Source organism: Geotrypetes seraphini, chromosome 9 (genome assembly GCF_902459505.1).
Source record: "Geotrypetes seraphini chromosome 9, aGeoSer1.1, whole genome shotgun sequence".
Classification (NCBI taxonomy): Eukaryota; Metazoa; Chordata; class Amphibia; order Gymnophiona; family Dermophiidae; genus Geotrypetes; species Geotrypetes seraphini.
Window position 1 is genome coordinate 80,251,712 of NC_047092.1, and position 24,386 is coordinate 80,276,097.

Consider the following 24,386-nt stretch of genomic DNA (forward strand, 5'->3'; position numbering starts at 1 on the left):
TTTACTTTTGTGATTACGATAAACATACCGAGGGCCTCAAAATAGTACCTGGGAGGCCGCGAGTTTGAGACCACTGACATAGTATAAGGTGACCTGATTGTCTGTCCAAATAAGGACTACCTGGTCTTAAAGAAGATGCTGAAAAGCTTTGAGAGCATTGATTATCGCTCTGAGTTCCAACAGATTGATAAGACACTGACAATCAGTGCTGGACCAGTGGCCTTGAGTATGGAGACCGACGAAATGAGCCCCTAAGCGTAACATAGAAACATAGAAATAGACGGCAGATAAGGGCCACGGCCCATCTAGTCTGCCCACCCCAATGACCCTCCCCTACCTTTCTCTGTGAATAGATCCCACGTGTCTATCCCATTTGGCCTTAAAATCAGGCACGCTGCTGGCCTCAATAACCTGAAGTGGAAGACTATTCCAGCGATCAACCATCCTTTCAGTGAAAAATAATTTCCTGGTGTCCCCGTGCAGTTTCCTGCCCCTGATTTTCCACGGATGCCCCCTTGTTGCCGCGGGACCCTTGAAAAAGAAGATATCTTCTTCCACCTCGATGTGGCACGTGAGATACTTGAATGTCTCGATCATGTCACCCCTCTCTCTGCGTTCCTCGAGTGAGTACAGCTGCAACTTATTCAGCCGTTCCTCGTACGGGAGATCCTTGAGTCCCGAGACCATCCGGGTGGCCATTCTCTGGACCGACTCCAGTCTCAGCACATCCTTACGGTAATGCGGCTTCCAGAATTGCACACAGTATTCCAGGTGGAGCCTCACCATGGATCTATACAATGGCATAATGACTTCAGGCTTACGGCTGACGAAACTCCTGCGTATGCAACCTATGATTTGCCTTGCCTTGGATGAAGCTTGCTTCACTTGATTGGCAGTCTTCATGTTCTCACTGACGATCACCCCTAAGTCTCGTTCTGCTTCAGTTCTTGTTAGGATCTCACCATTAAAGGTGTAAGTCTTACATGGATTTTGGCTGCCCATGACTTTGCATTTTTTGGCATTGAAGCTGAGTTGCCAGGACCTAGACCAGCGCTCATGTTGTCGGACATTGAATTTATGTCTGTTGTGCTTTTGCCCACTACATTGCTTAGTTTGGCGTCATCGGCGAATAATATTATTTGACCTCGCAGCCCTTCTGCCAAGTCTCTTATAAAGATGTTGAATAGGATCGGGCCCAGGACCGAGCCCTGCGGCACTCCACTGATTACCTCCGTTATTTCGGAGGGGGTGCCGTTCACCACTACCCTCTGAAGCCTACCTCCAAGCCAGTTCCCAACCCATTTCATCAATGTGTCGCCCAATCCTATAGAACTCATCTTGCTCAGCAACCTGCGGTGTGGTACGCTATCGAATGCTTTACTGAAGTCCAGGTATATGATGTCCAGGGACTCCCCAACATCCAGCTTCCTCGTCACCCAGTCAAAGATGCTGATCAGGTTGGATTGGCAGGATCTCCCCTTAGTAAATCCATGTTGACGGGGATCCCATAGATTCTCCTCGTTCAGGATTGTATCCAATTGGCGTTTGATTAGAGTTTCCATTAGTTTGCACACTATTGATGTGAGACTCACCGGTCTGTAGTTTGCTGTCTCCATCTTGGAGCCTTTCTTGTGGAGTGGAATGATGATAGCCGTCTTCCAGTCCAACGGGACGTTACCCTTACTAAGGGAGAGATTGAAGAGCACGGATAGCGGTTCCACCAAGACATCACACAACTCCCTTAGCACCCTGGGGTGTAGTTGTCAGGCCCCATTGCCTTGTTAACCTTAAGCTTTTACAGCTCGCAGTAGACACCGCTGGGTGTAAACTCGAAATTACTAAACGGGTCATCTGCGTCAACCCTTGTCTGTAGCTGAGGGCCGAGTCCTGGCGTCTCGCAGGTGAAGACTGAGCAGAAGTATTCATTTAATAGTTGGGCTTTTTCCGAGTCTGCTTATACATAGTCTCCGTCTGGTTTCCTAAGACGTACTATCCTGCCTGAGTTCTTATTTCTGTCACTGATATACCTGAAGAAGGATTTATCTCCTTTCTGGATGTTCTTCGCTAGAGACTCCTCCATGCGGAATTTGGCCTCCCTAACTGCTGTTTTGACGGCTTTTGACTTGGCCAGATAGACTTCCCTAGAGTCCTGTTTCCCTGATTATTTGTAAGAGATGAATGCTTTTTTCTTCTCCTTGATGAGGTCCGAAATCTCCGCAGAGAACCACTGTGGCTTATTGTTCCTTCGCCGTTTACTTATTGATTTAACATAGCGGTTTGTTGCTTCTTGTATGGTGGCTTTCAAAGTCGACCACATTTCTTCCACGTTATCGGTTTCTGCTTGGCTTTGTAGCGTCTGGTGAACGAAGTCTCCCATTTCTTTGAAGTTTGTGTCCTTGAATTTGAGGACCTTGGCCAGTGTGGTAGATTTAGTGAAACCTTTCCCGAGATTGAACCACACCATGTTGTGGTCACTGGAGGCCAATGTGTCGCCCACCGAGACCTCTGTGACACTTTCTCCATTGGTAAGTATCAGGTCCACCTGATCCCTTGTTGGTTCCAACACCAGTTGCCTGAGTCTTGCTCCCTTCATAGAGTTTAATAGCCTCCTGCTGCTGCCGGAAGCAGAGGAAAGCATGTCCCAATCCACATCAGGCATGTTGAAGTCACCTAAAATACTGTGTCCCCACGCAAGGTGATATTCTCTATATCTCCGATTAATTCCATATCTAGGTCATCCTGTTGTCTTGGGGGTCTGTATATTACGCCAAGATACAAGCATTTGTCCTTCCCTCTGGCCAAATTTACCCAAAGGGATTCCCCAGTGTAGTGGACATCTGTGATTCTGGTGACCTTAATGTCATCTTTAGTATATAATGCTACACCTCCTCCCATTTTGCCCTCCCTGTCCCGGCAAAGCAAGTTGTAACCCAGTATGACCATGTCCCACCCATGGGAGTCCGTGAGCCAGATCTCAGATATCGCCACCACATCCAGGTCGGCATTCCTCATTTCTGTTTCTAATTCCAGGATCTTGTTTCCCAGACTGTGGGCGTTTACGTACATAGCCCTCCATGTTGTATGTTTGTTACGTCTCAGTGGGGATGTTCCCGCTTGAGCTACTTGGACACCTTTAGCATTATTCGCATGTTTTGAACTTTCCCTAGACCCAGAGTTACAACGTGCACCTATCCCGGACTCCCTAGACCCAGAACTACAGTGTGTTCCTATCCCAGACTAGGAAATGTGTGTACCCTGTGGGGGTATTCCCGCTTGGGCTATTTGAACTCCTTTAGTACAATTTGCAATGTGTGTTCTCTCGCTGGACCTAGAATTACAATGTGTACTCCCCTTAGACCCTGAATTACAATGTGTACTCCCCTAAGACTCAGAATTACAATGTGACCCAGAATTATAATGTGAGCCAACCCCAGACTTGAAAGTGTGTATACTCTCCCCTGATCCAGATCGGTGTTTACTTACCTTAGTCTCAAAAAAGTATTGGCAGCTTAGCTCGCCAGGTAGGTTGTTTGTGCCCGTACCCTCCCCCAACTTACCTAGTTTAAAGCCCTGTGTAGTAGGCGGGCTAGACGGTGTCCAAGGATGTTCTTCCCTCTTCTGGTCAGGTGTAACCCGTCTGGTCCCTGTAGTCCTTGCAATGCCTCTCCATGGTGCAAGAACCCAAAGTTCATCTCCTTGCACCATCCCTGCAGCCAGTCGTTTGCCATCTGGATGCAATCCTCCCTGGCACTGCCCTTACCGCATACTGGGAGGATCGAGAAGACCACCTGCGCATTCATTCTCCTCAGCTTCTCACCCAGGGTTCTGAAGTCTTCAGGTATGCTCTCCGGGGTGCTCCTGGTGGTGCCGTTGGTTCCGACGTGGATGAGAATCATGGGGAAGTGGTCACAGGGCTTGATAAGTCTGTCCAGGCAAGCGGTTACACCCCGGATCCTGGCCCCTGGCAAACAGCAGATCTCTCTTGATTGCAGATCTGATCTACAAATTGGACCCTCGGTGCCCTTCAGCAGCGAATCCCCAAAGACCACCACTCTGCGCTTCTTAGGGGTGGGCTGATCTTTTGACTCCGGAACTGGAACCATCTGCTGAACAACTTCCTGTTCCTCGTTGTCAGGACCTTCCTGTAGCAGCTGGTATCTGTTCCTCAGGGTGATTTGTGGTGTCGATGTAGAGCCGCCCTGTATGTGAGAGAAAGAGACAGAGTAAGGTCTTCTGCGTTTTCCTGTGGAGGAAGTCACCAGTTGCCAGGAATCAGCGTCACCAGCCACTTCCTGTATTCCGACGGTTGGTCTCAAGTTTGCAGGTTTGGATGCTTTGGGTGTCTCTAGGATGGTAGGTCGAGGAATCTGTCATGAGGACTTTCTGATGAGGGGGTGTTTGAAATAGTAAACCTCTGGATAGATTGGAAGAGAGCATCCACCAATGGAGAGACTGTCTCAACGAAGGAGTGACTATAATGTGTTGAAAGAGTGGGTCGTAAGCCTGCACCCACTGAGATGCCAGGGTCCACTGAGGAATTCTGAGGTGAAGTCTGGTAAAAGGAGTCATGTGAACGGTCGAGGCCATGTGACCGAGAAATACCATCATGTCTCTTGCTGAGAGTGAAGAAAGGAAAGACACTTTGTGGCAAAGCTGAAGAAGAGCATCCAGATGTTGTTGAGGAAGGAATGCTCCGAGTTGGATAATGTCCAGAACAGCTCCGATGAATTGCAGATTCTGAAAGGATTGAAGGTGAGATTTAGGAAAGTTGATTTTGAATCCCAAGCTTTGTAGGAATCACGTAGTCCGTTGGATTGCTACAATAACCCCCTGAGATGTTGAATCTTTGATGAACCAGTCATCCAGGTAGGGGAACACCTGGAGATCATGGTTCGCCAGAGTTGCTGCAATCACCACTAGGCACTTGATGAACAATCTCGGAGATGATGCCAGGCCGAAGGGTAGCACTCTATACTGAAAATGCAGATTTCCCACCCAAAATCTGAGGTACTGACGGGAGAATGGATGAATGGGAATGTGAGTGTAAGCCTCCTTGAGATCTAGAGAACATAACCAATCGTTCTGATCTAGAAGGGGATATAAAGATGCCAGGGTCAACATGCGAAACGTTTCTTTCACCAAAAATTTGTTGAGGGCCTTGAGATCCAATATAGGCCATAGATTGCCCATCTTCTTCGGAACTAGGAAGTAACGGGAGTAAAACCCCCTGCTCTGCTGTTCCAAGGGAATTTCCTCGATAGTACGGAGACGAAGCAGAGCTTGAGCTTCATGAAGAAGGGCGGCCTAGGATGGATTGGAAGGATACTCTCTTGAAGGACACTCTATTGGAATCTGAGTGAAATGAAGAGTATCCTTCCCTGACTATGGACAGAACCCAGAGGTTGGATCTAATGGTCTCCCATCGATGGTAAAAATGATGGAGACAACCTCCTATGGGAAGAAGGGAGGACAGAGGCAGAACGATGGAGGTTATGCTCTGTTTGAGACAGTCAAAAAGGCTGAGAAGCCTTTGGTATAGCAGAAGGCTGAGGATTCTGTTGCTTCTGCTGTTGTTGTTTCTTAGGGGGGTGCTCGAGTGTAAGGAGCTGCCCTCGGAGGATAACGCCTCTGATAGGATGGAAGAGGCTGAGAAGGTTTAAGAGGAGCTGGCTTAGGTTTTGGTCTGACGATGGAAGAAAAAAAATTCTCATGCTCAGACAATTTCTTGGTGGTGGCCTTTATGGATTCATCAAAGAGGTCATTGCCTTCACAAGGAATATTGGCCAGACGATCCTGAATGTTGGATCAATGGTGCGAAGCCAGGCAAGGCGGTGCATCGCTACTGAGAAAGCAGTGACCCTTGAAGATAGTTCAAAGGCATCATTGACTGAAGAAGGTGCAACCTGAGTTGCGCTAAGGTAGCAATGACTTGTTGGAACTCTAAAAGCCTGTGTTGACCAAGGTCTTTAATAAAACCAGGGAGCATATCAATAAAATACTTGAACTAAGTAGTAAAGATAAAATTATAATTTAAAACCCTGGAGGCCATCATCGAATTTTGATAAAGACGACGACCAAACTTGTCCATTGTCCTACCCTCTCTGCCAGGAGATACGGTAGCATAGACCCTGGAAGGATGACTCCTCTTTAAGGAAGATTCCACAAGAAGGGACTGATGAGATAGTTGGGAGTTCTCAAAGCCCTTGCAATGTACAGTTCTATACCAAAATTCCAGCTTGCCTGGAACAGCAGGAATTGCATAAGGAGTCTCCAGGTTTCGTTTGAAAGTCTGAGAAAGAAGTCTATTCAGAGGAAGTTTGAAAGACTCCGCAGGAGGCCGAGGCATACTCATTTCTTCTAAATACTCCTTAGAGTACTTAGAACCAGCGTCCAATTTAAGATCCAGGTCCTCAGCCATTTGACGGAGGAAGGATGAAAAATACAATTGATCCACCAGCAAATAAACAGACTGGGGCAAGGCACTGGAATCAGTTGATTTATTCTTTGAAGCAGTGGAGGTAAATTGGTATGATCCTGTGGGGTGATGTCACTGCTTTAATTGCAACCAATTCTCGCTTAGGGTTACAGAGATCCTCTTTAATACTAGCAAGCTGAAACAGATGAGGCACCTTGGAACTAAAGTGCCACAATGATTGCACTGAATAAAAGTCATCTTGATTGGCTGGAATGGGGATTGGAATGGAGATATTAGTATCAATTTTCTATGTAGCATTCTGTAGTAATTTGGCTTGTTCAGTTTTCCAGATCATGGACGGGGTATTTGTGAGGTGGGGGAGAGGAAATGGGGGTGTTATTGATCCTTATGCATTGTTTGCGATTTCAAAAAGGACAGTTGTATGAATATTGTTGCTTTTTTTACTTTAATAAAATGATTCAAATAATAAAATCTTAACTGTTTGAGGCTTGTGCAGATGGGATCAGGCAGATCTTGCGGGGAAAGGGACAAACTTTGTTACCATGTCATTCTCTACCCTGAGCTACCACTAAAGGTGGCAGGAGTAAAACCCAAGAATTAGAGTAAATATTTAAGAAATTCCTACCTAGCAAAATTTCTGCAAAATATATATAGGAGGACATTTCTGGTTTAAATTATTATCTTCTTTTCTGAACTCTTTAACAAATGAAAACTCAAAAGGTTTTTCTAACATGTATGCTTACTCAATTTTTATTAATATAGAATATTTAAACATGTAAAAATATAGTATATTCAACAAACATAGAGCTCACTTCCTTAAATTATTACCAGCTCTGATACAAAATATAAAATTTATACCAAGTTAGATCAGAGTCGTTTTCAGACTTTATACTATATATACTCAAATATAAGTTGATCCGAGTATAAGATGAAGTACCCTTTTCCCCCCAAAAAAGGTTGACGCGAATACAAGATTGGGGGGGGGGAGGAATATTCATGTTCGTGGCAGCCATTCAGGGACCAGCTCAGGGCCAGGCAGGAGCACATAAAGCTCACTCCTGCCCAGTATACTGAGCCGCGAGAACTCAGGCAGCCATTCATGGAGGGAGGGGTGCAGGGCAGGAGCGTGGAAAACTCGTTCCTGCCCAATACACTGCTAGACCACCAGGGATTCAGAAAGCCAAAAAAGATACGTGGGGGGTAAAAAATTGTTAAGAGTTGGCCAGGACAGGAGACGGGAGGGATCCCTCCTGTCCAGCTTACCAGGTCATAAGGCAGGCTGGCGGAGGCCCGCAACAATGCCAGGAGAGGGGCGGGTGGGCGCTGACCCGAATATAAGATGAGACCCCCATTTTTGGGCCCCAAAATTTCATTTAATATTTGAGTATATACAGTAGTTCTATTTCAAGAGTATGCAATATATACTTTGTCAAACTGTATTCAGGAGTCAGAAATAAAAATAAAGCATATAAAAATATAGAATGTTGCTTCTATTTGGGTTTCTGCCAGGTACTTGGGACCTGGATTAGTCACTGTTGGAAACAGGATACTTGGCTAGATGGGCCACTGGTCTGACCCAGAATGACTATTCTTATGTTCTTATCTTAATAGAACTTACCATTTAACAGCCAGGTTTTGTACCTCACCATTTTTGTCTTCCAACAACTTTAAAATCATTTTCACTACTTTCCTTTCACTATCATCATCCAACTTAATGGAATCCTTCTGAAGTTCTGTCATCAAATCATTTGTAGCCATAAACCTGCAAGTTAAATGATACATTGAACAATGCACCACAGTCCCAAACATCTAATTTCAAAGCACATATTAAAACACAAACAATTTCCTAGACATTCTTTTGATTCCAGAGACATCAATTCCCCCTTTCTCCTTAGTCTACTATTTACCACAAATTTTTTTACAGGATCAGCAAGTTAATTATCAAAATCCAAAAGCAGATTTATTAGATATTTCAACCATATTAGAGACATTCGATAAAGAAGTTGCTAAACCATCTACTTGAGTAGCTTCGGTTGCGCTTCTACCTGATAAATTTTGGATAATGAAGTTGTTCTTCGAAAATAGACAGTTTTTCGGTTTAAAAACTCAGATTTTCCCAGATGTTTCACGCAAGACTCAAAAGCAAAGATAATTCTTGATATTAACATCTGGAATTTTGCTTATAGGAGGTACCTTTTATTTAAGATACATTTGCAAATGTGTAGTTAAATATAAATCCTTGAAATATATATTTTTTGAACCTTCACACTTAACAGCATTTCTGTCCTAAAAGCACCTTGAAGGGGTTTGAATTTTTTTGAACTCTTAGAAATTAGATTCTGATTCAGATGTTAGAACATAGTTTTCCTAGATCATTGTACGCTTGTTTTTCTTCGTTTTAGTAATCAAGGATTTCAACCATCATGTGGACTTGAGATGGATTAGCTTAAGTATTTTCTTTCGATATAGATTATTACTTGCTCTTAGCTAATATTTCCTTTTCTGTACAGGATTAATTCTTGATATTGTACATTTAAAATTGATAAATAAATAATAATTTAAAAAGAAACCCACCCCACAAACACAAAATCTGGAAAGAAAGATTAGAAGATTATCTCGCATTGTATGCTTGCTTTTCTTCGTTCTAGTAATCAAGGATGTCAACCATCATGTGGACTTGAGATGGATTAGCTTAAGTATTTTCTTTTGAAATAGATTATGTATTACTTGCTCTTAGCTAATATTTTCTTTTCTGTACAAGATTCTTGAAATTGTACATTAAAAATTGATAGATAAATAATAATTTTTTTAAAAACCCACCCCACAAACACAAAATCTGGAAAGAAAGATTATAAGATTATCGAGAGAAGAACCTTTCTTGTACATGTGTCCAGTGGTCGTGAATGTTAGGGTTATGCATCTGAATCCGCAAGTTGCTTGCAGAATGCTGTCAATCATCTTTTGAACTCTGCTTCTGTCCCAGGGAGCCGTTCCTGCAACCTTCACTTTGTACAAAAGCAATCAAGTAGCACTGTAATGAAATACATTAACAGGAAGAAGGGAAACAGGGAAAATCCCTGACAGTACAATTCTGTTCAGCTCTGTAACAAACATTACCAATTAACATTGGAAGATTAGGTTCTTATCTTTGTTAATATTCTCAGGAGTCTTGCAGAAGTGTGATATTCACAGCTTTCAGTACCTCCCACATTACCAGTGGAGTATATTGCCCCCTTCAGTTTTGTCTCAAAGCAATCGATCGCCACTGGAATAAAACACAAAGAAGAAGGGGTACAGGGAACTTCCCTGCCGACATTATATAAGAACAAACAATCTATAATAAAACGCTAAGCGCGCATGTGCACTCGCGCCGCGTGTTCCCTGATCCCTGATCTGTCGGGATGTGCCGGCAAGAGTGCGCATGCGCGCTTATTATGTCACAACAGCCTCCCTGCTCTCCACCTCACGCCGCTGTGTGTAGCTGCTTTCAAAGGGCCCAGTAAAGATCGGAGTCGTGCACAAAGGCGCAGAGACGCCGTGACAAATTTAAAACACCGACGGCTCTCGCTCAGGTCAGGAGCAAGCGGCTTTTCAAACCCCCCCCCCCAGCACCGCCGCCGCTGCACCTTTTCAAACCCTCCCTCCCACAGCACTGCTGCTGCTCTTCCTAAACATCCATCAGGGCACACATACACACACACAGTGTATCTGCTTTTCTGCACCCAGCCTGTCCGCAGTCTTTATTTACAATCAAAAATCTGACAGCAAAGACACCAGTCTCATCTGCAGCAACAAAATTAGAAAAGAAAGGAGGGGCCGCAGCAAAGAAGCCCCTCTGTGGCATTTCCGAAGTGCTGGGGCGCTCCTGCCCCCTGAGGAAATCCAGCAACATCATCTGGAAATCGTGAGAAAGACACAGATCTCTTCCCCTCCCCCTTTCTCTCTTGCACAGCCCTCCTTTGCACTTCAAAAATGCATTCTCCCTCCAGCAAAATAAATAGTAACCCCCGCTCAGGAGCAAGGTGGAGGGGGAGGGATTGCTGCTGCTGTACAGGAAAGTGGGGTGGGGGGAAATGCTGCACAGATAAATGGAAGCGGAGAGAATGCTACTTAGGGGGCAGGGACAGAGAAAGAAAGACAGACAGTTGGAGGGAGGGAGACAGAAAGAAAGGAAGAAAGACACAGGGGCAGGAAGAGGGACAGAAATACAAACAGAGAAAGGGGGCCAGGGAGAGAGAAATACAGCAGGAGGTAGAGAGACAGAAAGAATGACAGACAGACAAAAATTTAGCAGCCTTTAATGTAACGGGCTTAAAGACTAGTTAGTAATAAACAGCAAAACATAGCAACAATAAATAACCAACTTGCTGTATGCAACAAGCATTGACATCAAAGGAGACAGAGGCTGAATAATGCACAGGACAATCCTAGTTGGCAGGAAAAAAACTTCAGGCCTGGAAGTGAAAAATATCAGACACAGAAAAACATACGTAATTGAGGAAACAGAGGGTGGGCTGTACGTTCTCCTCAGAAAATTAACAAAGGTGTGAGGGAGTCAGGGATTCTCCCTCACAAATGATACTATTATTCCATCAATGGGCAGCGGAGGAAACTGTCCCATTACATGGTAAACTACAGAAACAAGGATGCATTGAGCTCTGTAGCTCAGAGCTCAATCTTCATCCAGTAGGTGGCACTGAATTGCATGAACAGGCTACCCTGCTGAATCATGGGGTGGAACCCAGGAAGGGAGAGATTAAAATGCCCAAGTCTGGAATTCATTCAGCAGGGTCCCAAGGGAGGAAGAGTCCCAAAATGAAGTGGCTTCCCTGAGCTTAGTGTGCTCAGTAAAAGGGAACTCTCCCCAGCTAAGGGCTGTGATGTGCCCTGGGGATACAGTAAAGAGAGGAGGTCCTTGGAAGAGAAAAGGATTTCTCAGCTTTCCCCTAAACGTGGCTGAGGCAGAAGCCCTGGGGAAGTTACTTCCACTTGAGCTGAGAAAGAAAGACTGTATAAGGTGAAACAGTTATTAACAGCTGGGCTGAGGATATCTGGGCTGTAAGTGTGGACCAGCCTTGCCACATATGGAGGCCCTGATGAGGGAACATAGGAGCTAGGAAAGATGTATATAAGAGCTGACCTGTTTTGCTGACAGAATCTTCTGGAGGTAAAATTCTCCTATGTCAGTGTATCTCAAACTATGTACCAAGCACACTAGTGTGCCTCCTGAGATTTCAGGCGTGCCATGGTACACTGGGGGAGAGAAGCGCCGGCGCCAGCTGACTGCCTACAGGACGTGCCCCTCGTGGCAATCAGTGGGCACCAGTACCTAACCTTCTCTCTGGCCTCTTCCCTTCTGGCACTCCCCACTGGCGTTGCAGTGCCCGCCTGGAGGGCCTTCACACACATGCGGACATCGAGATATCATGCATGCGCATGATTTCATCACGGCAATATCCACACACTTCCAGGTGCCTTGAGCCATGGCCACTACCTTTAGTGTGCCTTGGCTCGAGAAAGTTTGCGGGACACTGTCCTATGTGGAAAATTCCACCTATTATCTAATGCCCGACAAGAGCCGTGATTGAATGTTGCATAAAACTGTTTCTTGCAACTGTGATAAAGACTGGTTTGGGGTGTGGCAAGCCCTATTGAGAATGTCAAAAGGAAAGTAGTGAGAAAGTTGGAAAGCATAGCTGTTTCTGAGGAAAAAAAAAACCATTAAGAGGGGGTGGGAGTGGGGTATATCTTTTGTTTTGGTATTATTCCTGATGATAATGTTGGATGGGGGGAGGGAGTTTTATTTTTGTATAGATACTGATTGATTATAAGTGCTTGATTATTATTATTTGTATGTAAGTTGTATTGCACATTTTGTTGGCATTAAAAACTAAAGAAAGTAAAAAAAAAAAAAAAAGAAACCATTAAGGGGAAACTTGTAAAGAAACAGGCTCTTCCCTGCTGTTTAATAAAGAATTATTTTTGTTCTAAACACTACATTACATTAGTGACTTTTATTCTGTCATTAGAGGTTATCTGGACAATTCCAGAAGAGTTACATAGCTGAGCGGGTTACTTTGGGGGATTGAAATGCTTCTTGCGGAGTTAGTTTGTCTTGATGGATTTCTTGAATAGCAGGGTTTTTATTTCTTTTCTGAAAGTTTTGTAGTCTGGTGTTGTGATCAGTAGATTGGATAGTTGGTGGCCATCGTACATTTTTTTGCATTTGACGCCTCTGATTGGGGGTGCGTGAATGGTGTCTGGGCTCTCCTTTGCCTGTAGTTCAGATAAGGCGGTCGTTCAAGTAGGCTGGGCTGTCTCCATTCATGGCTTTAAATAGTAGACAGTAAAATTTGAATTGTATTCTTGCTTGTATTGGGATCCAGTGTGAGTCGAGGTATGCGGCGGTAATGTGGTCATATTTCTTCAGCGAATAGATCAGTCTCAGGGCTGTGTTTTGTACTGTTTGTAGTTGTTTTATCATGACTGCGGGGCAGGGGAGATAGAGGATGTTGCAGTAATCTAGAAGTCCTAGTACTACAAAGTGTGAAATGTATGTTTGTATAAATCCTGTCCTGAGCACTGTGTCCTTCTCTGTCATAAGGCAAGAACTTAATCTTCAATTCTGTTACATCTCCTCAGAGTCCGTATGTCAGGTGATGTACCAAAGGAGTGGCAATGTCTAGGGTGGAACAGAATCGCTTTGCTCGTGCAGAGCTGCTAGCTAACTGGCTCCCTTAACGAACTCGCAGCAGCCAATTAGCTAGTGGCTCTAAATGGGCAGGAGCAAAGGAAGATCACTCCTGCTGCAATTTACCGCTGGACCACAGAGAAACTAAAGGTACGCGGGGGAGGCAAGAGGGAGGAGATAATTAGAATAGGCTGGGACAGGAGGCGGGAGGGATCCATCCTATCCCGCCCACTGCTGCGCTGACCTGAATATAAATAGACCACCCCCCATTTTTGGGCCCAAAAATCTCAGTTTATATTAGAGTATATAGGATAATTACTGGTGATGGCCAGCTTCTTATTAACTTGGAAATAACACTGAACTCCTATCTACTAGTGATCCGTAGGTCTGTGGCAGGCAGGAGAGCGCATGCGTGCTTACAACGGGCCCACACTCGAGCGCTGTGGCCGACTCTTTTACACTGCACGCCCGAACTCAGGAGCCGCACCTGTTGAATTTATTAAGAGCGGCGGCAGTTCCTCTCAAGAGCCTCACCAGCACTCGAGTGCTGTAGCCGACTCACAGTGCACGCCCGAACTCACAGCCACACCTGTTGAATAAGCTGCACGTAGACGGGGATCGTGGGAGGAGGCGCCGCACCCAAGTACTGCACAGGGACTGGAGGGGGAGGGACATACCGCTTCTCCTGCACATACCGGCACAAACCTCCCTCCAGCGTTGGCAGCCACAGCACGCTAAACAGGCTGCTTCGCAGCTTTCTCCTGCTGGTGAGTCCCTCTGCCACTTCACTGATGACGAGGAAGGCTGCTCTTTGGAAGGAGACCTGTGCCTCGATGAATGCCTCGATCGACGATGAGAGTGATGCCTGGAAGCAGGTCTCAAATAGGATCGAGGAGACTTCACCCTATGTATAGAAACAGGCAATGTTGCTGGTGAATGAATAGGGCTAGAAGCTGTAGATCAAAACTCAGTGGTTTGGATCGAGGAATCTCAAAGCACTCCCAAAGACTCTGCTCCTTGTATGGAGTGTAAGGATTCCTGTCGAGACACTCACAAAGAATCCACTCCTTGCATCGAGTGTGTAGATGCCAGACCAGACAATCGCAAAGACTCTGCTCCTTGTATGGAGTGTGAGGATTCCTGTCGAGACACTCGCAAAGAATCTACTCCTTGCATCAAGTGTGTAGATGCCAGACCAGACACTTGCAAACTCTGCTCCTTGTATGGAGTGTGAGGATTCCTGTCGAGCACTCGCAAAGAATCTACTCCTTGCATTGAGTGTGTAGATGCCAGACCAGACATTCGCAAAGACTCTTGTAGGAAGATTTATGGTACACTAAGCAGTTTCATAAACAAGTTACGTCTCTGTTAGTTTTGTCTAGGGAAAACCATAAACTCTGATCCAGGTTCAGCTTTATTGCCTGTTTACACGACACACACCCAGGCTAATGAACTCTCCTCCTTGTATGGAGTGTGAGAATTCCTGTCGAGACACTCGCAAAGAATCTGCTCCTTGCATCGAGTGTGTAGATGCCATGCCAGACACTCGCAAAGACTCTGCTCCTTGCATAGAGTGTGAAGCTTCAGCTCGAGGCACAAGCAGGGACTCGACCTCACGGGAGACTGCTGATTGCACAGGTTGGATTACAGGAGGCATTGTCGAGGCAGAACCATATTTGCTCAGTAATTGAACAAATTGCTGCTCTAACATGGTCTGGAGAGAAGCCTGCAAATGTGGATCTGCGTCTGAAACCGGACCACTTGCTGAGGCTAAAGGCTCCAAGGTGGCAGTGGAGATGTGCTTCGACTTGGAGGTCTTGGAGAGCTTGAGTACCACCGCTGGAACCTTCTGCTTAGGTATCTGACCTGAGGGGAGCTCAGGAGAAGATAAAGCAGGTGTACTCGAGGCTAGAGATGATCCAAACGAGGACGGTCTGATGAGTCTCGAGGTCGGAGTCATGGAAGCAGGAGGACCCTCAATGGAAGGTGGGACCAAGGCAGCATTCGAAGTCGAGGGTGTCACTGAAGAGTCCATCCTGAAGAATTTTTCCACTAAAACCCGACGACATTTAAGGGCACAACTTTGGACTATGATCAGGTCCGAGGCACTTGAGGCACCAGCGGTGTGGGTCTGTGAGATAAATCGCACACCGGCACTGGCTACACTTCTTGAAGCCCGTTACTGGCCAGGACATAGGAGGGAAGATAGTCGCTGTGAAGTCGAAGCCCGCAGGCTGCAGCCGAGCGGCATGCCCAGCCAGTCAATGAAAAAAAATAAAATGAAAAGAAAATAAGTAACACAGCGATTCGTGACTAAAGAGAACACAAACCGCGGTGAGAGAAGGCACGAAGCGAATGAAGTTCAGTGCAGAATGTCAAAGTATAGACTTCTCGGCTCCGCGGAAAACTGAGAACTGAGGAGACTCGCGCATATGCGGTGCAGCTGACTTGAAACTTCTGAAGTTTCTACAAGCAAGTATACTTGCGAGGCTGTCCGCATCGGGGCTCCGTGGATGATGTAACCCATTTGTGAGAATAGGCTGCCTGCTTGTCCTGGGATAAAGAAGATTAGCAAAGGTAACAGCCTAATTTTTTGTTCTTGTACAATCCCACTTTATTCCGGGACCAGTGGGACATAACAGAGCAGTCCCAAAAATTTAGAAAGGGTGAGCCCATTGCCAAAACGGAGGCACCAAAAGCAGCCTCCTGCTTGGCTGCCACATCGATCCTGTAAAACTTGGTGAATGCAAGAAGGACCAGGTAGCAGCCCTGCAAATCTCATCCAGAGAAACAGCCGGTCACTTTGCCCAAGAGGACAAAACACCCCTGGTTGAATGAGCCTGCACTGTGAAGGAATGGCTGCCATGCAAGCCACAGAAATGGCCATACTGATCCATCTAGAAATGGTAGCCTTAGAAGCTGGCCTACCCTTGCGGGCAGGAACTGCCAGAATGAACAGATAGAGGGGCAAAACTCTTTGATGACCTGCAAGTACCATAACAAGAGCTTGCGTACGTCCAAGGACTGCAACATCCGGTCCTGCTCCCTAGATCCGGAGGAAGCAAAAGGAGAAAGCCGGACTTCCTGATTCACATGGAAATCAGAAACCACTTTCAGAAGAAACAGTGCGCAGCATCATACCAGAATCTGTACTACGCAGAAAAGGATCCTGGCAATAGAGAGCCTGAAGTTCCGAAACCCTCCAGAATGAAGTAATAGCCACCAGGAAGATCATTTTGATTGTAAAATCCATAAGGAACGCCTGCTCCAGAGGCTTATACGGTGGACGAGCAGAGAACAGAGGACCAGGTTAAGATTCCAAGTTGGACAGGAAAGGTGTAAGTCACAAAGCGCCCGATAAAAAACGGGCCACATCCAGATGAGCTGCCAACAGGCCCCTCAGAAAAGAAGGACCCATACAAGAAAGACCGGCAATCTGCACCTGGAGAGAAGCTACCGTAAGGCCCTTCTTCAGGCCTTCAGTCCATAACCCTACTCCCCTCTGCCCACCAACCTAGCCAGCAGATTAACCGTTCACCCTTAACTGTACACTTCTCCCTCCGTATTTGCGGTTTCAGCATTCGCGGTTTCGATTATTCACGGTTTTTAGCTTGCTGGCTCTTCCCCCCAAATTAGCTTGCATAGAGAAATCGCTGATTCCAAGAGTTTACAGAGACAAATTGCTGATTCCTTGCACTTTCTTCACCATGTTTTGCCTCTCCTTCAGGAACAGACCACAATGTTATTCGCGGTTTCACTATATTCACGATGATTTTTAATAGAAAACAGTGAATAACATATGAAAAAGGTATTCGCGGTTTTTCTGTATTTGTGGTTCTGTTAATCCCCTATCACAGCAAATACGAAGGGAGAAGTATATTCATGACATTCTGTTTGTCTGTTTAGATTGAAAGCTTTTTCAAAAAGGGACTTTCTTCTTCTTCTTTGTGACTCTGTCCAGCGCTGCGTGCGTCTGGTAGTGCTATAGAAATAATTAATAGTAGTAGTAGTAGTTATAAAAACTAGTGTAACTTAGCATTTAGGCAGCCGCTTAAACCATGTCAATGGCTGGTGTAAGTGTCCACAACTAAATGTTAAAAAAATCTACAGTTATGCATGAGACTATAACCGCATGAGACAATCTTCTGACCTAACTATGCCCCTCGCATGTCCACACCCCTTTGCAGTTACGTGCTGTTGAATTTGTATGGGTAAGGTTATAGAATACGGACAAAGGACAGTTATGCACATAGCTGCAAATTAGTACCTTAATACCAGTTCCAATTATCATTGGCTATTAGTATCAATTAACAACTATCAAAAGTTATGTGTGTAATTGTAGGTATTCTATATAATCTGTGGGTGCAATTTTGAACGCTAAGTAAAATTTCTAGAATGAGGGAGGATACCGTCTCAAAAGAATGGGATCAAATTGTCTACTCAGCTGTTTCTCTGTTTCAATCCCAGCAGAATCAGTCACCAAAAGAACTTTAATAAACTGGCTGGTGTTGTATATCTATTATGAACAAGCTGGTGCTCCTCTCACCTTTAAAATGGAGTCTCGTCAAATGAGATATACTGTAGCTTTTCTGACATATCCAAGTTTCCAAGTTTATGTTTAAATAATTTTTATTGAGCACTAAACAAACAAATCCAATATTCCTTATAGCAAACAAGAGCTCAACCTTTTACTATAACCCCCGACCCCCCTCTCCCTTCCCCCACCTCCACCTCCGGAGTCCCGTGAAAACTAACACACATATATAAACATGTTTAAACAGGTATTCAATAATTCAAAATACGACTTCTGGCCACAGGTGTCATAGTGTTCCAAAAAGGTTCCCAAATAGTCGTATAATGGAGACCAATTGCTGAGAAAAGGTCCAGGATATTCCGACGTTCCCAGGCTAACAAGGTAATCATCTGAGACCTCCACAAAGAAAGCGTGGGAACTGTGGGCTCTAACCAAAGCAACAAAATGCATTTGAGCACAGACAAAATTGACCATCGCAGGAAGACACCAGCGCCAGGTTATTTAGGATGGTGAGAAGGTAAGACCCTGAAAAGCATTCTGGTGAGGGACGTACTGTCATCTTCCAAATGTGTCCAATAAAGACGAATAGATTGGACCAAAAAACCTGTACAGCCGGGCAAGACCAGAACATATGGCCAAGAGTAGCTTCATGGTATCCACATGTCACACAGCAAGGAGAAGGGCGTAACTTAGCTCGATAGGCCCACTTAGGTGAAATAAATAATCGAAATAGCAGTTTATATTGCATTTCAAAAAAGTATATATATTTCCTTAAAGAAGGCAATCGAGTTACAGCGGTTAAAATAGTATCATCGGTCAGTGTAACATTAAGATCCTGTGCACAAGCGATCTGATATTTAGTATAATCAGGCAATGAGGTCTCATCTTTCAAGTAACGATGATGAAATTTAAGAGGCACCAGCATTTTGGCGTTTAACGTATAAACTGTGGACAATAATTCACGTCTGGTAGTGTCCAGATTGGATCGCTTAAGGGAATTCACATAATGATGGATTTGCAGGTATGGAAACCAATCTCTGTCGGTCAAATCATATTCTCTACATAGCTGGGCAAAGGATTTAATGGTACCATCCCGATGAACTAGGTGGAACAAATATATCAGCCCCTTAGTTTCCCAGTGGGTAAACCGCGAGACCCCCATTCCAGGTGTAAATTGTCTGTTGAAGCAAATAGACAAGAAGGGGGACTCACGGGTAACTAAATCCATGAAATTTACATATCCATGCCCAAACCCGTCTCAAAGGCATACCAAACAACTTTAGTCCGGGATGAGAGGGAGAGGGCGAAGAAATGGAATGTAGATATGCATTGAAATGATCTCCTAGGAAACAAGTGAGTTCTATAGGGGTATTGGAAAAAATCAGACGTTCCCCTAAAATAATCGTTAATATGGCGCATACCACAACTGATAGTTAAGTAACGGAGATTAAGTAATCCAAGGCTCCCTTTGGAAAGTGGACGCACCATCTGGTGGTAAGATAATCGTGCCCAGCGGCCCCTCCATAGAAAATATTGAAGAGAACGGATGTACTTGGTCTCGTCTCGAGTCAAAAAATATAAAGGAAGAGTTTGAAAAACATATATCCAAGAGGAAATCACAATCATGTTGAGTAATGCGATTCTACCCATAATAGAAAGAGGAAAGGTGTGCCACATACGTAACTTCGCAGACAGAGATCGGAACAGAGGGTCTATGTTGATGGCATATAGGGTGGAAAGATCTGATGGAATCAAAACTCCCAGATACTTAAGGTATCAGCCCATTGCACTGGGAAAACGCCTACCCACTGCTGACGAAGAAAGGAGTGGGAGGGCATAGCCATCGATTTGTCAAGATTAATAACCAGACCCGAATAGAACCTATATTCCGCTATTAGATCCAAAGCTACCGGAAAAGAAAATGTGGGGTTCGTTAATATAAGCATTAGATCGTCTGCGAACGCCAATATTTTAAGTTCCTGGTCAGCTATTTGTAACCCCTGTACCTCTGCGAAATTACACAAAATGCATAAAAGTGGTTCTAATGTGAGGATAAATAATAATGGAGAAAGCGGACAACCCTGACGGGTTCCTCGGCGAATAGGAAATTTCTCAGAAGGAATTCCATTAACCAGAAAGGAAGCCATAGAATTAGCATACAAGGAAGAAAGAGCGAGGCGATAAAATCCAGAAACTCCAATATAATCCAGTGTTTGATTCATATAGGTCCAAGAGACATTATGAAATGCTTTGGCCACATCCAGGCTCACAAATAAAGTTGGGAGCGCTACTTGCTGGGCATGAGCTAAAGCAAGTAAAATCTTGCGCACATTTAACACTGATTGGCGTCCTGGGATGAAGCCAACTTGGTTTTTATGGATCAGCAAGGGAATATAGGGGAGTAATCTATTTACTAATATTCGAGAAAAAAGCTTAAGATCCACGTTAAGTAGAGAGATAGGCCGATAAGAACCTGGGAGGTCTGCAGCCTTGCCAGATTTAAGTAAAAGAATTATAGATGCCTCATTGGCGAATAGATGAAATGAGCCACTTCGCACAGCCTCATTAAAGTAAGACAACAGGGGACCGCAAAGCGATGACTCTAAGATACGATAAAATTCACCTGAAAAGCCATCAGGGCCAGGAGCAGTACCGGGCTTAGTAGCCCTAATAGCCTTCTGTAACTCTAAGGCTTGTAGTGGACGATTAAGCTGTAGTACTGCCTCCTCCGAGAGACGCGGCATCCCTGAGGAGTCTAAATAATCATTGACCAGTTCAAATGACAAGGAAGAACCTGCGACATATTGAGATGCAAAATAATCTTTCAAAACATTAATTATATCTGCGGTGCGAGAAACAATTGTACCTCCAGGAGAATGTATAGCTAAAATAGGCTTCCTACCTTTATGCATATCCACCAATCTAGCCAACAATTTACCTGGTTTGTTACCATATCTTGAAAAGTGATATTTACGATAGGAGGCCCACCGTTGCATCTTGGAATGGAGCAGGGCATTGAGAGTAGCCTGTGTGGTTAAATATTTTTCTTTAGTAACCTCTGAAGGCTTCGCCACATAAATGCGTTTAGCGACTTGCAGTGCCCGTTCCATTTCAATAATAGCTTTATTTATTCTACGCATCCTGGTACTAATATAAGCTAAGATATGTCCCTGAAGGACCGATTTAGCAGCGTCCCAAAATAAAAGGGGGTCATCTTGATGCTGGACATTATTTGAAACATAGTCTTCCCATTGAGCCAAGAGAAATTTTTTTAAACTCAGAATCTTGGGCCAAGAAAGCACAGTTACTTACCATAACAGGTGTTATCCAGGGACAGCAGGCAGATATTCTCACATGTGGGTGACGTCATCTACGGAGCCCCGACGCGGACAGCTTTTCAAACAAACTTGATTGAAGATTCAAGTTTGCTGTGCTGCACCACGCATGCGTGCCTTCCTGCTCCACTAGAGGGCGCATCCCCTCCTCGTGGGCTCCAGTTCATATAGCCAGCTAAGAAGTCAACCTCGGGGAGGCGGGAGGGTTGCGAGAATATCTGCCTGCTGTCCCTGAATAACACCTGTTATGGTAAGTAACTGTGCTTTATCCCAGGACAAGCAGGCAGCATATTCTCACATGTGGGTGACCTCTAAGCTAACCAAAAAGGGACGGAAGGAAGTTGGCAATTCAAGAAAATAGATTACGCAAAACCGACTGGCCAAACCGGCCGTCGCTCCTGGACAGAGTATCCAGGCAATAGTGTGAGGTGAAAGTGAACCGAAGACCAAGTGGCAGCTTTGCAAATCTCCTCAATAGGCGTTGACCTGAGGAAAGCGACAGAAGCCGCCATTGCTCGGACCTTATGTCCCGTGACCCGACCATGCAGCGCGAGATCAGCCTGAGCGTAGCAAAAGGAAATACAAGCCGCCAACCAGTTGGACAAGGTGCGCTTGGAAACAGGACGTCCCAACCGATTAGGATCAAAGGACAAAAACAACTGAGGAACCTTCCGATGAGACTGAGTGCGTTGAAGATAAAAAGCCAACGCCCTCTTACAGTCAAGAGTGTGAAGCGCCACCTCCCCAGGATGAGAGTGGGGCTTGGGAAAAAACACTGGAAGAACAATGGACTGATTGAGATGGAAATCAGACACCACCTTAGGTAAAAACTTGGGGTGAGTGCGAAGAACCACCTTATCATGATGGAATACAGTAAAAGGCGGATCCGCCACCAGAGCCTGAAGCTCACTAATCCTGCGGGCAGAAGTGAGCGCAAGAAGGAAGATCACCTTCCAAGTGAGGAACTTGAGATGAGATTTATCGATAGGCTCAAACGGAGGTTTTATTAGTTGAGCCAGAACTACATTAAGATCCCAAACCACCGGGGGAGGCTTAAGAGGAGAATAGACATTCAAGAGACCCCTCATGAAACGAGAAACCAAAGGATGGAGAGAAAGGGACTTGCCATCAAGCTGCTGATGAAAGGCAGCAATCGCGCTAAGATGCACTCGAATAGAATTTGTCTTAAGACCGGAGTGAGACAAATGAAGCAAATACTCCAGAACCGAGGACACAGGGGCCGATAAAGGCTCCAGATGATGTGAAGAACACCAGGAAGAGAATCTAGTCCACTTCTGAGAATAGCAGAGCCTAGTCGAAGCTTTACGAGAAGCTTCCAAAACTTCCCTGACCGACTGAGATAACTGAAAAGAAGTCAGGTGGAAAGGTACCAAGCCGTCAGATGTAGAGACTGCAGATTGGGATGCAACAGCGAACCCCGACTCGTTCCCAACACAGGGTAGGTTGGCCAGCCTATCTTGAAGGTTCGGATCCATGTCGACCAGGCGCAACCAGGCTAGCCGGCGCATGGCCACCGCAAAAGCGGAGACCTTGGACGAGAGTTCGAAAGCGTCGTACGCCGCATGGAACAGGTGGAGACGCAACTGGGACAGATCCTCAATGAGCAGGCCAAACGCCACCCGAGAGGCAGGCAAGTCCGCCTGGAAAGAGGGCAACGACCTAATCAGATGTTTTAGATAGGAAGTGAAGGTGAAGGAATAGTTCAACACCCTAGAGGCCATCATGGAATTTTGATAGAGCCTGCGGCCAAATTTGTCCAGGGTCCTACTTTCTCGCCCCGGCGGAACCGCCGCCAAAACACGGGACGGGTGAGATTTCTTGAGGGAAGACTCAACCAGTAACGACTGATGAGACAATTGGGCGCACTCGAACCCCGGAGAGGGGACCGTACGGTACTTGGTTTCCATCTTCGAGGGCACTGCGGTGACCGCGTACGGAGTCTCCAGGTTTCTAATGAAAGCCTGCCGGAGCACAGGGTTCAGCGGAAGCCTAAGCGACCCCCTAGGCGGAGACGGCATATCCAATTCCTCCAGATACTCCTTAGTATATTGTGAGTCAGCCTGAAGGTCAAGGTTAAGCGCCCGACTCATGTCCTGCACAGATCTCGTGAAGGACGAGCGGGTCGCTCCCTTAGTCTCGGGGGGTGTCGCCGAACGGGACCGCCATGGCATGGAAAATGAAGGGGAAGCTTCCCGGGAATACCGAGGCTCCCTCTCTGCACCGCGCTCAGAACCCCAGGAGGCACTCAAGGAGTGCGCCGGGGTCGAGGACCTACGCCGTCTCGAGGAGCCCCTCGGAGACGACCATGGGGTACGAGGCACCGACCGATGACGGGGAGTCAGCAACAACCAAGGGTTATCCAGAGACAACTCCGAAACCCTCAGCGGTCCCATAGCACGTGCAGTCGGCGAACGGCGCACCTTGCCCCCAGGCGCCTCGATGCGAGGCTCAGGCTGATCCAGCGCACGCGAGGTCGGGGCCGGGTGGAGATGGGTCAGCGCAGCGGACAGCTCCGACGAGATCATCGCCCGGAGCATGTCCTGAAAAACTGACACTGACAGCATCGATGGCATGTCCGAGGCCGTAGTGCACTCCACTGAGGGCGACCTCGATGCAGAGTATTCCTTTGCGGTGGAGGCACTTCCCGAAGGCTTGGAGGGCTTCGCCGGGGCAACCAGTAAGGAACTCCCACCATGCCATGCCGGCGTCCCCGAGGATGGCTTCTTCGCCGGCGTGGAACCTGTTGGAGGAAGCGGGGACTTACCCGGAGCCGAGGCTTTCGATGACACCGAGGTCTTCGGGGCAGAGTCCCGAGGCGGGGCCGAGGTACCTGAGGCCGAGGTCAAGGCCGGGGCCGAAGCCGAGGTCAAAGGTTGATCGACTGCAAAAAGGTCTGCCATGCAGGTCCATCGTCGACGAAGAGCCCGATGCTGGAACGTGGCACACCAGGGGCAAGACTCGGTGGGATGATCAGCCCCCAGACAAAGAATGCACCACCGATGCGGATCAGTTATCGACAGGAGTCGATCGCACCTGGTGCACTTTTTAAACCCGGATAAGGGCCGGGACATACAGAAAAAAACAGGCCGCGGCCAACGAGGCCACGCAGCCGCGACAACCCGGGAGCCCCCGGGCTGCAAAAAAGACCGCGAATTTCGCAGAAGCTAAGCAAAAAAATGTGAACTACGCGCACAGCGACTCTCCGATAAAAAAACAAAAAGTCACGGTGCTAGAAGGCACTTTCAGGCAGAGGCAAGAAAGAGGACTTCTTGGCTCTGCGGAAACGAAAGAACTGGAGACCACGAGGAGGGGATGCGCCCTCTAGTGGAGCATGAAGGCACGCATGCGTGGTGCAGCACAGCAAACTTG

At 46.2% G+C, this 24,386-nt stretch overlaps 1 protein-coding gene across 2 annotated transcripts in view; it reads right to left on the reverse strand.

Annotated features, from left to right (window-relative positions):
* CAND1 (cullin associated and neddylation dissociated 1) overlaps positions 1–24,386 on the reverse strand; it is a 447,264-nt gene that overhangs the window by 357,114 nt on the left and 65,764 nt on the right. For both annotated transcript variants that reach the window (XM_033958594.1, XM_033958595.1), the window contains exon 2: positions 8,055–8,198. In XM_033958594.1, the coding sequence (XP_033814485.1) occupies positions 8,055–8,198 (144 nt within the window). The remainder of the gene's footprint in view (positions 1–8,054; positions 8,199–24,386) is intronic.